Raw genomic sequence first — 12,181 nt, forward strand, 5'->3', positions numbered from 1 at the left:
GGAGCTGTCGTTGCCAGCTCCGTGTGCAGATAATATTCATAGGATTCACCACATGCTTGAAAATATTGTCCAACCAGAAGCAAACAGCTGATGCTTGACAATCCACTGATTTTTAGGCTACTTCTAATGTTTCCTTCTACGTTAGCCCAGAACTGTCCAACCCTTAAAACACAACACAGGTAAAATCAACTGGTTCCTAGATATCCATGCCCAAACACGCATTTCTCTAAACCTTGTTGAAAGCCTGTTTCACTTACCAAAGTTTAATCCCAAGTAATTAGGACAGGAAGACGGAGATCAGCCTGTCAGACCTCATTGTTGACCATTGTTTGGTACAAAGGTTATAAACGCACTCAGTGTAACCACGCCTGACGTGAAGGTGTCTGGGAAAACTGCCTTTAGTTAATCACTGTTAGCAGCTGCTGTCCTATAGTGTGAGATCAGTCATAGATTTCTGAACATACACTTTGTTCTTTATATATATTTTTAATGACTTTTGTCAAAATAAAGTTCTCTATAAAGTGACAAAAATGGGGGAGCAGCATGAATCAGTTAATAGAAATACATATTACATGATTGTGGTTTTAACATCTATATTTTGTGGAAATTAGCTAGGGGAAAAATCATTTTAGAGGCAAAACGTTTGTTAGAAGTATTCAAATACAATAATGAAAAAACAAAGCCATCGTAGTTTCCCCCCACAGTGAGGAGCAACACAGTGGCCCATCCTGCCTTACAGGATGAGGAGCTGTAAGGCAGGATGGGCCACATTCCTGCCAGACTTTATAAAACGAATCTGATGCCGTGTGCTGATTCTCCATCAAACAGTAACAGAATAAAAGGAACCCTGTGTAACAATTCAAGATAACATTTTTCTCCTATAGCAGAAGGAAATGGGCTTACTTACTCCCTGTTACAGTCATGAAATAAATGCACCTTACCTGCTGCCTAAATGCCTCTCTTTGATGTTTTTGAACAAGCAGCTGACAGCACATTAAAGATTTTTTTTTTTTTTGTCTTTTTAAAAGTGTTACAACATGATTACGACCAGTGTTCTTGCTCTCCACAGTGAAGCCATCACTTGGTCCAATAGCCTCTGTCATTCGAGGTTGAACTGTTCCAGGTTTTCTTGGAGGAGTGTGTCTTTGACTGATTTGAAGACAATCCTGATGTTCTCCGTGTCTGTAGCGCAGGTGTAGTGCGTGTAAAGGGCTTTATGACGACCAACATGCCGCTCCACATACATATTTAAGATGAACTTTTTAGCTGTTTCAGCATTCTTTTGAGGCCCTGCGTGGGAGAAAGTGGTCAAAATAAGAAAAGTCTCCTGAGAAAAACACGGACTTGCTCACTCTTTCACAGTTACTGTTTAATACAGTTTTATACTCTCAAGTGTGTCTTAGTTGAGACTTAAGAACTAACTCATTCTTAGTAACTGTGCTTATCATTAACATCAGTCACAATACGCATAGTGCTCTATTGTGGACTTTCAGAAATCGATCACTTGTCATCTTCACAAATCTTTAATGTCTTTAATTATCAAATATTTGACAGAGTGTATGCTGGATTGATTAATTCATATACAGACAGTAATTAAAAAAATGATTAACACAGCTTCTCATTGCTTCTGTAGCCTAACAGTTTAAATACATAAATATTAAATCCAATTTTATACAAATAAATCAGAATAAAAGTCACCTCAATCACTTTATATTGTAAGGTAAAGACCCTACAATAATAAAGAGAAAACCTCAACAATCAGAAAACCCCCTATGAGTAAGCACTTGGTGAAAGTGGGAAGGAAAAACTCCCTTTTAACAGGAAGAAACCTCCGGCAGAACCAGGCTCAGGAAGGGTCAGCTATCTGCTTCTCCCTGAGCCTGGTTGTGTTACCAATTGGGGCTGAGGGGTGGGAGACACGACAGGATATTCAGTTTACAATTGTGTACACCATACAGATGCAGTAAATCATCTAATGACACGAGCAAGTGAAAGTTGGCCTTCACTTCATGGCTGATTGACTTCATGCCAGTTATGCTCAAATATAGTTTTGAACACAGTTATGGTTGTTCTGAAGACATGCAGAGCAAACTGGGGGCATGCTTTACCTGTGTATTCTGGAAAGTAGGTAGCTAAATGCGAATGCTGGATTTTCTCCTCTAGCAGGTCTGTTTTGTTCAGAAAGAGGATGATGGAGGACTCTTGAAACCACTGATACAAGGTGATGGTCTTAAACAAGGCGAGGCTCTCCTTGAGTCGATTCTGAAAGAGGGGTGAGAGGCTTAGACGATGAACTGTATTTGGACAAGGTTGGACAAGAATTAAAGGATCAAACGGGGTAACTATAATGACCGTACATCGTTTTCACTCTCGAAGAGGACCTGATCGTACTCGTTGAGGGCTGCAAGGAATATGATAGAGGTGACATTCTCAAAACAGTGGATCCATTTCTTCCTCTCACAACGCTGCCCACCAACATCAACCATCCTACAGAAAGACAATGAAAGCAGCTAAAGGTTCATTCATTACTGAAGACTGAAGAATTACTGAAGAAGGAACTATATTCCTTTACTTTCTCGCAGCGAGTTTTCTAAGGGGACTGACACTGCTAAGTTGACTCTCTATATAAATGGTCTTTAGCCAATACAGGTTTCAGCAGTCAGCAGTTCCACATAGCGACACAGATGATTGAATTTCACATGTGCACTGGGACCTGCAGAAGCTGTGAATGCAGCTCTTTTGTTGTCTGCAGCTTATTCTAAACACGACCTGAAGGCAAACTTATTACCGCCCACTTAGATCAAATTAACTATCTTTAGTCACTTCAGTAATTAGTCTGTTTTGTCACCGCAGTAATAATGTGTGTGTGTGGACTGTGAGTACGCCGTAACTGTTTCCATACACATTAAGAAGGTTCAGTTTTTCACTGGACTGTGAGTCATGCGAGAACTTTCTTTCTTCACAGGGCTGTGTATCTGTCTAGATGATGTGTTAATAAAGTATGATATCAAACCTGAAGATGATTTTGGAAAATTCAAAGGGATACTCTATGATGCCTGTGGTGGGCACCCTGACCCTCAAGATGTCCTGCAGGGTGGGGATGTACGACGGGGCTGTGATTCTGTCCAAGTCAGTGAGGTAACTGAAATGTTTACAACAACACATTAAGGTTAATATTCTGAAATATTAAACAGAAATCTATGCTTTTTACATGCATTTATTTTAGCAGAATGAATCCACACTATTACAGGATTACAATAAACTGAGGAAATTAATGCAAGATAAAGATGTGAAACATAAAAGTCTTACTATTTTGCTGAGTCTGATATCTGGAATTCCCTTCTGCGCTCATAGCATCTTTGAACACCGTGATCGTTCCAGACTCTCTTTATTGCGTCCACTTGCCAGGACTCCAAACTTGACACATAGGTCAAGTCCACTTGGCTCAGCTTCTCTGCATACCCCTGACAGACAGATACATTCCACAGGTCATTTTACTTCTTCGGTACACATTCAATACAATGACAAATGTATATGGTATAATAAGCACCTCTCCTGTCTTATTCTCGCCATTTCCCCCCTTTTTGGATCCATGTATTTACTGGTATCTGGTCCTCCAGATGTTTCTATTATGGGCCACACAGTCACTGAGTGTTTTTGTTCTTCATTGCTCATATCTTGTTTTTTTTCACACGCCAACTGTTTCTAGGCAGATGGCCGCCCACTCTGAGTCTGATTCTTGAGGTTTAACAGAAGACCCCCACCTTGCCCTCCCCAAAAAACTCCCACGTGTTGTGATTTGCCACTGCACAAACACAATTTAATACTGAAAATAGCTCAGCTAGTCAGAATTAGTTGTCTGTCCACTGCAGCAACTCGGGCACATTTACAGAAACAACCCCCAAATCAGTCCACTGCAGTGTAGGATCCAATGAACACATGAAGTCATATAAGGTTTGATTTCAATGTCTGAAACTAGGGCACCAAAAGCCAGTGTAACAGATTGCTCAATAGGGCAAGATGTTACAATCCCTAAAATAATTAGCACAGTTCTTGAGTGGGTTGGAGGTGGGGGAAGCACTCAAACTAATAACGTAATATAACTGTGGATTTATGAGACTAAAACAAAGTAAACAGTGACATAGCTGGTGCACTGCTGTTTGCTGTGTGGATTTCAAATCACTGATAGTGACATTTAGATTGTTAGTTTTTAAAAAATAACACAATCAGAAATTTTTTTGGACCACTTTGAAGGACCTATCCTAGAGTGGCCGCTTACAACCCCGAATGAGGCCTTACAGGAGGTTCGTCCTGTGGTCAGAATGCACACACAAAGGTGCAGGCCCCAAAAGCGACTCACAAGTTCCTGCAATGGAAAACTGCCTATTTATATAGCCTGCATGTTACAATGCTAGTATTATTTCTAATTTGTTTTTCTCAATGTAACTGGTACAAACACCACATTAAATTTTAAATGCATGGTTTCTCACAATGTTCTGGTCATCGACATAGTCAATGTGAAGAGTCTCCATGGCGTTGATCATCGCCTTGATGGCCGCTATGATGTTCTGATACACCACACGAGTGAAGCCTTTCCTGTCAGTGTCATTGTATCCTTTGCCATGGATGATCCTCATCTGTTTGATGAAAGTACTCTTCCCACTTTCACCAGTCCCTAGGCAAACGAGATGAATGAAACCGAAGGATGAAAAATGGAATAAGATCAAAGCAATGCCAGAAATAGGACATCTGTGGCATGCGCTCAAAAAAAAAATCATCTCAACATCAATCAGCTGCAGCTCAACAGGATTTTGGCAACAAAACAACAACAAAAAATTGCAATCTCTGAAGCGTTATAATATTTCCAGAAGGTAAGGTTTCCAGGTTAGAACACCTTTTTTAAAAAATAAATAAATAAATAAAGCCATGGTGTTTGTGTTTGTGTATGTGTATTGTGCGTTTCTTCATTCATTTGTATCCCCCCATCACCAATATGATTACTCTGATTTAGCACAGCATATAGAAGTTGAACATTATGCCCACATGCTCGGTTTTATTTTCATCTCAGTGCTTTTGCACTACAAAAAAGCATGGCAGCAGATGGAGAATTTTAAAAAACTAAATTGAAAAGAAAACAAAAAGGCTATAAACATTATGAATTAAATATGCACTTACTTTTTATTCAGCACATAAGAATGTGCTGAATACTATTTTGGGACTGAGAAAGTTTGTGCCAGATTCCTGCAACTCAACGTGCCTATCAACAGCGACGTGTCCTTGACTGAAACAGTGATCTGCTTCCTGCATTCTAGTTGTAAATTACTCTTGATAAGGGTGTCAGCTTAGGGCCCAAAACGCCTAGAAATGTTAACCATTAGTCTGACCTTTACAGGGGGATATTGTTCTCCAAACAACTCAAGTTGAAGTTTAAAGCAGTGCTGACCTTTAAACAAATCCCTAATGTCTAATGTATTGTTTCCAACATAATCAACAGTCAAGCTTTAAAAAGTGGCCTGCTTGGCCGTTTTGGTTCTGGAGAAAACAGACCGCATGTCATTTAATGAGATCACCATGGCTGTCAAAATATGAAACCTGAATACTTTGTACTAATGAAGCAGCAGTATGGTTTCATTTTTAAGAGGAGACCGCAAATGATTAAGGCTATCTGAGAGATTCATCAGAACATTACTATGTGAAGAATGCAAGGAGTAAGCTGTAACTGGGCTGAGGTGACAGCACAGCGTTAAACACATACCAAAGCTTTGTTATCTATTGATCCAGATAATTTTGGTATTTGCTCCTGATTCACCTCATTCCATACCACAGATGTCAGTTTCCCGTCGATTTATGAGGGCAAAACTACACTACAAGCCAAGCTTTTGGTTTTTGTGGTTATTTCCACAATAATCAGATGGAATGACATGGAATATGATCCAAACATTCCTGCTCTATAGTGGAGGAATTCTATGACTTTAGTCATTTTGTTTCTGATGTTTTCAGGGAAGTGCTTTGACAGAGATGTAATATAATTTATATAATTATTTTATAATCATATTCAGATCATTTTAAATTGTTTTCATTTCTACTGTATTTATTTTTAACTTTCATTTTTTTATTTGTTGTTTTATTAATATTCAGCACTTTGAAACTTTACTTTGAAAAGTGCTTTATAAATACAGATACTCTAAATATAGAGCATCGTCATTAGATAACATTTTATTCTGTATTGTAGGCTTTATTATTCTCAGTCTAAGGACTTTGTTTTAATGCTAACTATCACATGCTAGCATACCAGTAGCCTACTAAGATAAACTAAGATATAGTGGCTTGCAAAAGTATTCGACCCCCTTGAACTTTTCCACATTTTGTCACATTACAGCCACAAACATGAATCAATTTTATTGGAATTCCACGTGAAAGACCAATACAAAGTGGTGTACACGTGAGAAGTGGAACGAAAATCATACATGATTCCAAACATTTTTTACAAATAAATAACTGAAAAGTGGGGTGTGTGTAATTATTCAGCCCCCTGAGTCAATACTCTGTAGAACCACCTTTTGCTGCAATTACAGCTGCCAGTCTTTTAGGGTATGTCTCTACCAGCTTTGCACATCTACAGACTGAAATTCTTGCCCATTCTTCTTTGCAAAACAGCTCCAGCTCAGTCAGATTAGATGGACAGCGTTTGTGAACAGCAGTTTTCAGATCTTGCCACAGATTCTCGATTGGATTTAGATCTGGACTTTGACTGGGCCATTCTAACACATGGATATGTTTTGTTTTAAACCATTCCATTGTTGCCCTGGCTTTATGTTTAGGGTCGTTGTCCTGCTGGAAGGTGAACCTCCGCCCCAGTCTCAAGTCTTTTGCAGACTCCAAGAGGTTTTCTTCCAAGATTGTCCTGTATTTGGCTCCATCCATCTTCCCATCAACTCTGACCAGCTTCCCTGTCCCTGCTGAAGAGAAGCACCCCCAGAGCATGATGCTGCCACCACCATATTTGACAGTGGGGATGGTGTGTTCAGAGTGATGTGCAGTGTTAGTTTTCCGCCACACATAGCGTTTTGCATTTTGGCCAAAAAGTTCCATTTTGGTCTCGTCTGACCAGAGCACCTTCTTCCACATGTTTGCTGTGTCCCCCGCACGGCTTGTGGCAAACTGCAAACAGGACTTCTTATGGTTTTCTGTTAACAATGGCTTTCTTCTTGCCACTCTTCCATAAAGGCCAACTTTGTGCAGTGCACGACTAATAGTTGTCCTATGGACAGATTCCCCCCACCTGAGCTGTAGATCTCTGCAGAGTCACCATGGGCCTCTTGGCTGCATTTCTGATCAGCGCTCTCCTTGTTCGGCCTGTGAGTTTAGGTGGACGGCCTTGTCTTGGTAGGTTTACAGTTGTGCCATACTCCTTCCATTTCTGAATGATCGCTTGAACAGTGCTCTGTGGGATGTTCAAGGTTTGGGAAATCTTTTTCTAGCCTAAGCCTGCTTTAAATTTCTCAATAACTTTATCCCTGACCTGTCTGGTGTGTTCTTTGGACTTCATGGTGTTGTTGCTCCCAATATTCTCTTAGACAACCTCTGAGGCCGTCACAGAGCAGCTGTATTTGTACCGACATTAGATTACACACAGGTGCACTCTGTTTATTCATTAGCACTCATCAGGCAATGTCTATGGGCAACTGACTGCACTCAGACCAAAGGGGGATGAATAATTACGCACGCCCCACTTTGCAGTTATTTATTTGTAAAAAATGTTTGGAATCATGTACGATTTTCGTTCCACTTCTCACGTGTTCACCACTTTGTATTGGTCTTTCACGTGGAATTCCAATAAAATTGATTCATGTTTGTGGCTGTAATGTGATAAAATGTGGGAAAGTTCAAGGGGGCTGAATACTTTTGCAAGCCACTGTAGTCTACAGTTCAAATACTTGCCCATCACATGATGCGAATCAAATAAGGCTTTGAAATTATCCTACACACAGAATTCACACTGTTTCAAACTACATCTGAGGATATTCATGCCAGAATATAAGCAGAAACCAAACTCTACTCACTGTGGAGCTGTAAATGGAAGGCTATTTTCCTGTATATTATTATTATTATGAAATCCTTTATTTAAACAGGTCTCATTGAGCTCGAGATCTCTTTAAAGAGAGACCTTAAAAGTGTTTAAAAGAAGAAGAAGAAGGAAAAATGAGATACAGACATATAATTACACTCCACATTAAGAAAAACCTGTTCTGGTTAGTCTAATTCAGCATTTCACTCCCTTATATAAAGATATACACAGTTAAACTGGAATGTGAACGTTATTATTGTTTTATATAGCGCACAATGTCCTTGCGTAATCTCAGCAGGTTGTATGAGAGTTTCTGGGTGGATGAATGAATCATCACAGGGAATTCCTTTGACGCTAAAGGTTGTTTCTGTTGAGCTGTTAAATCGCATAAGCCGAAAGATAACTCAAACGTTCACTGCTATGATCAGCAACCCTTTAATAATTCCAGTTAGCCACAAATCTAACAAGTCTACACTGTAAAAAAAAAAAAAAAAAACAGAAAACAAAATCAAACTAGCTAAACTTATTTAAAGTTTCTTTGTTACTGAAGGCATATCTGTTCATTATGTTCCAAGAAGTTCCACTGCGTGGACGTGTGTTAGTTAAACACTGAGCTCTCACCTAAAAGCAGCAGCTTCAGCTCCCGGTGAGACGCTAATTTGTCCCGTCGAAGCTGTCTCTCTATTTCTCTGTGTATCCTCAGTCTCTCCTCGTCCTCTGGAGACAGGCAGCACTCACCCATTGTTTTCCTAGTTTACCTTCTGCTCCCGGTTCAGCTACAGACAGCGACTTTGTGAAATTATACTGATTTTCTTTTCTTTCTTTCTGTCTTGTTCTTGTCAGACTTGCCAAGGAAAGTTACGTCTCTGAACAGGTGAACTGACGACTTTCTGCAGTCATTCTTCCTGCTGGGGGATCCAGTTCAGGTGCATTTCACATTCCTGCCGTGCAGGAGAGGCGGGCTCTGACTGAAAGGCAAGTTTATCCACACTGTTCCTGTGCACCTACTTACAGTACACGTCCACCCAGGAGCCCGCTGAAAAGTTGGAAAGTCCAACTGGGAGGCAAGAGAGGAAAGCACGGCAACTTTGTGCCAGAGTGACGGTAAAGTACCTGAAAGCATTAAATCCAACACAAGATCAATGGTCACAGGTAAACTTTGTGACGCTTTGTCTCACACACGTTAAAGTGTTTATCATGATTTAACCAGTTAAAGCCTGAAATATGAAATACTTGCCAGGAAATTCTAATTTTTTGAGTCACATTGAGCCATCAGACAAATTTGTTAAAAAAAAAACAGTTCATACCTATAAAGGATTATTTCTATATTTTTTAATTGCATTTTGATGAAATGATGATGAATTCTCAAAAACTCCCAAAATACTGTACGTATCAAATATGATACTGTAGGTGTAACGGTGTTGAGGCTGATGCATGCTGTGCTTTCAATGAGATCACCAAACTTGCTTACTGACCAAGTCAAAGGGTTCACCAGCCAGGGGCCACTGGGTGGCACAGGAGCGAGGCCCTCAACCTTTAAGCAAAGGGCCAGGTCACAAAACAAATACATGTGTAAGCTCAGTGTCTTATGGCTGGTGTGGGCTTCACTTGGCCCTCGCAGCATACAGTGACCACAATGAGATAAAAATGTGAAAAAGACGGGTTTTTTTCCATGGACGACACTAAGAAAAGCACAGGTCTGCTTAAGACAATGAGTAAACACATGGCAGTGAACCTGCACATACAATAGCAGGACTTTCCCAAAGTGGAATCAGACAATCAGACCTTTTATCTTTTTTTTTTCTTTTTTTTTTTTTGGCTTTCCTCCTAAAACATGACTGCGATGTGAAAAAGGGACTGTAGGAGCCATTTTTTGAGTTGTTACCTTATGTGTGCCGCTAGGGGTCACCTTTAGTGCTTTACGGTATGGTGTGTTTATGTGAATGTATTTAAGGTAGACACACGTAATCAGCACCAGGTGTTGTTGTTCGGGAGGCGCAAACAATTTGTGACCGACTGGATAAAGAGAACTGTGGAATAACAAATACAACTGAAGGAAGAAGAATAAATATGTTAAATGGACAAGATAAGTACGGCTGGAGTTATTCGACTGTAACAAATTTCATTCATAACAGTGGCATCGCATCACCCCCGTCAACCAACACCTCAGTGGCTTAAAGTGTAGACTTAGCCTCTGCAGGGACTATCCACAACACATGGTTGTAGGATATTTGGAGTGAGTGATTTTATTTCATAATAGAATATTTAAAGTTTGGGGATTCGCATTACTTTATTCAACATGATAAATAATGAAACTATTATTAATGACTAGTTTATTTCTGAGAACTAGAGCTTCATGTTGAGGCTTAACGCAATTTGATTAATTTACAAAAGGCAGAATTTCATTAAGCTTGTTGTGGAGCATGAGCCAAGAAGAACCGGTCAAAATGTTCACATTAATCTGAGCTCAGCATTGGTGGAGGATACACTAAAGTAGTGCCTTTCTACAATGGCCTTCTCTTTATTTCTCTATCTGGCCTGAAATAAATAAATAAATGAACTTGTATCTTGGTGTTGTAATGATTCATAAAATTAGTCATCATCTACTTTAAGCTTAACTAAAGGTGATGCTACGTGTCACTGATATTGAAGAATATCCCATTTCTTTACTTTGAGAAACTCATGGGTTCCTTTTCGCTCATTATCCATTTGCACTGTGAAAGCTATTTTAAACGTTCTCTGTCAAAGTGTAATCTGGCTTTTCCTTTTACTCAGTGTAAGAGGGTAATCTGCACCATCTCGTAAACCCTGTTCGTTTGCATTCATGAAGGCATCTTTCGGTTGTTGACAACAGGGCTGACCTATGAACTGGAAGTTCAATGGCTGAATCCCTGGCTTCTCTAGTCTGTATGTTGAAGCATGCTTGGCAAGATACTGAACCCCGAGTTGCATACAGAGTATTAGTGAGTTTCCAAATGTTAGACAAAGTGCTCAGGCATAGATAAAAGCACTGTATAAATAACTAGGTGAATGAGATTTACAGTAAAAAGTGCACTCAGTGCTCAACTTGAGTGGAAGGGTGCTATGTCAGTACCAGTCTATTTACCAACGATACACCTACCTCCTTGTGAGTTCTCTTACCTTGGCTAGATATTATGACGTGTTTTTTTTTTTTTCCCATTAACTATGGAAATAATGCTGTTATTATGCGCTTCAGTGGTCTTCCATCATCTTCCAACTTTTTGGTGTTGCTGAGCCAGTGCTTTCCTTCATTTTATTGTGGATTTGGCCATAGATTTTGCCATTTTGTCAGGGTTTTTTTTTTTTTTTTTTTACTTCCACCCTAACAAATCTTTTCACATCTCTCTGAATCCCATATTGCAAGCCCAACAAAGGAAGTCAGCTCTTGATATTTCATCTGCTTAATTTGTCATGAAATAGCAAGGAAGCAGGCCTCCACGATTATGAAGCTGTATATGTTATCTCATTATACAATAATATTATATTTGAATGAATATATTATTGTGACTGTAGCTCAGGGAGTAATCAGTTGCTGATATGAAGCCTGGCTGCTCTTGTCTGCACGCCAAAGTATCCTTCGGCATATTAATGTTAGATAGAAAGCACTTTCTTGCATGAATGGGTGAATGACATGTATAAAATCCTTTGAATGGTCATCTAGAGTAGAAAAGCTCTATATTATTAAATATATTAGCAGCCAATTGGCTAAATCCTTTTGACCCTCTGAAAATGGGGAAACAGTGTAAAAATGGCTTTAATTCCTAAACAGATCACATCAAGCCCCTTAAGTCTGCGCCCCAGTCACATCTTCACTATTTGGTTTCAAATCTAAAGTGGTGGTTGAAATTTTGCCTGGTGATAATAAATAAATAAATACAACTGTCAATTTCTACCTCAGCATAATATACAATGGACACCTAACTCTACATGTATGGCTTTTATTAAGGTCACGCAGCCATGATTGGCTTAATGATGCTGTGACTTATTTACTATTAATGTTAAAACAGGTAAACAAAAAAGTAAAATTAGTGGAAATCAGCTGTGAATCATTCACATTTTTAAATGTGGAGAGTTTTACTGGGAAATCTTTCA

At 39.4% G+C, this 12,181-nt stretch overlaps 1 protein-coding gene across 1 annotated transcript; it reads right to left on the reverse strand.

The window, feature by feature from the left end:
• Nucleotides 1-1,023: 1,023 nt before the first annotated feature.
• Nucleotides 1,024-8,816, reverse strand: LOC134630717 (guanine nucleotide-binding protein subunit alpha-14-like). Its single transcript, XM_063478292.1, has 7 exons — nucleotides 8,690-8,816; nucleotides 4,491-4,675; nucleotides 3,310-3,464; nucleotides 3,014-3,142; nucleotides 2,358-2,487; nucleotides 2,109-2,262; nucleotides 1,024-1,290 (listed from the first exon to the last, which is right to left on the reverse strand). The coding sequence occupies exons 1-7, from the start codon at nucleotides 8,808-8,810 to the stop codon at nucleotides 1,100-1,102; spliced, it is 1,065 nt and encodes a 354-aa protein (XP_063334362.1). The 5' UTR covers nucleotides 8,811-8,816; the 3' UTR covers nucleotides 1,024-1,099.
• Nucleotides 8,817-12,181: the final 3,365 nt, after the last annotated feature.

Source organism: Pelmatolapia mariae, linkage group LG7 (genome assembly GCF_036321145.2).
Source record: "Pelmatolapia mariae isolate MD_Pm_ZW linkage group LG7, Pm_UMD_F_2, whole genome shotgun sequence".
NCBI lineage: Eukaryota > Metazoa > Chordata > Actinopteri > Cichliformes > Cichlidae > Pelmatolapia > Pelmatolapia mariae.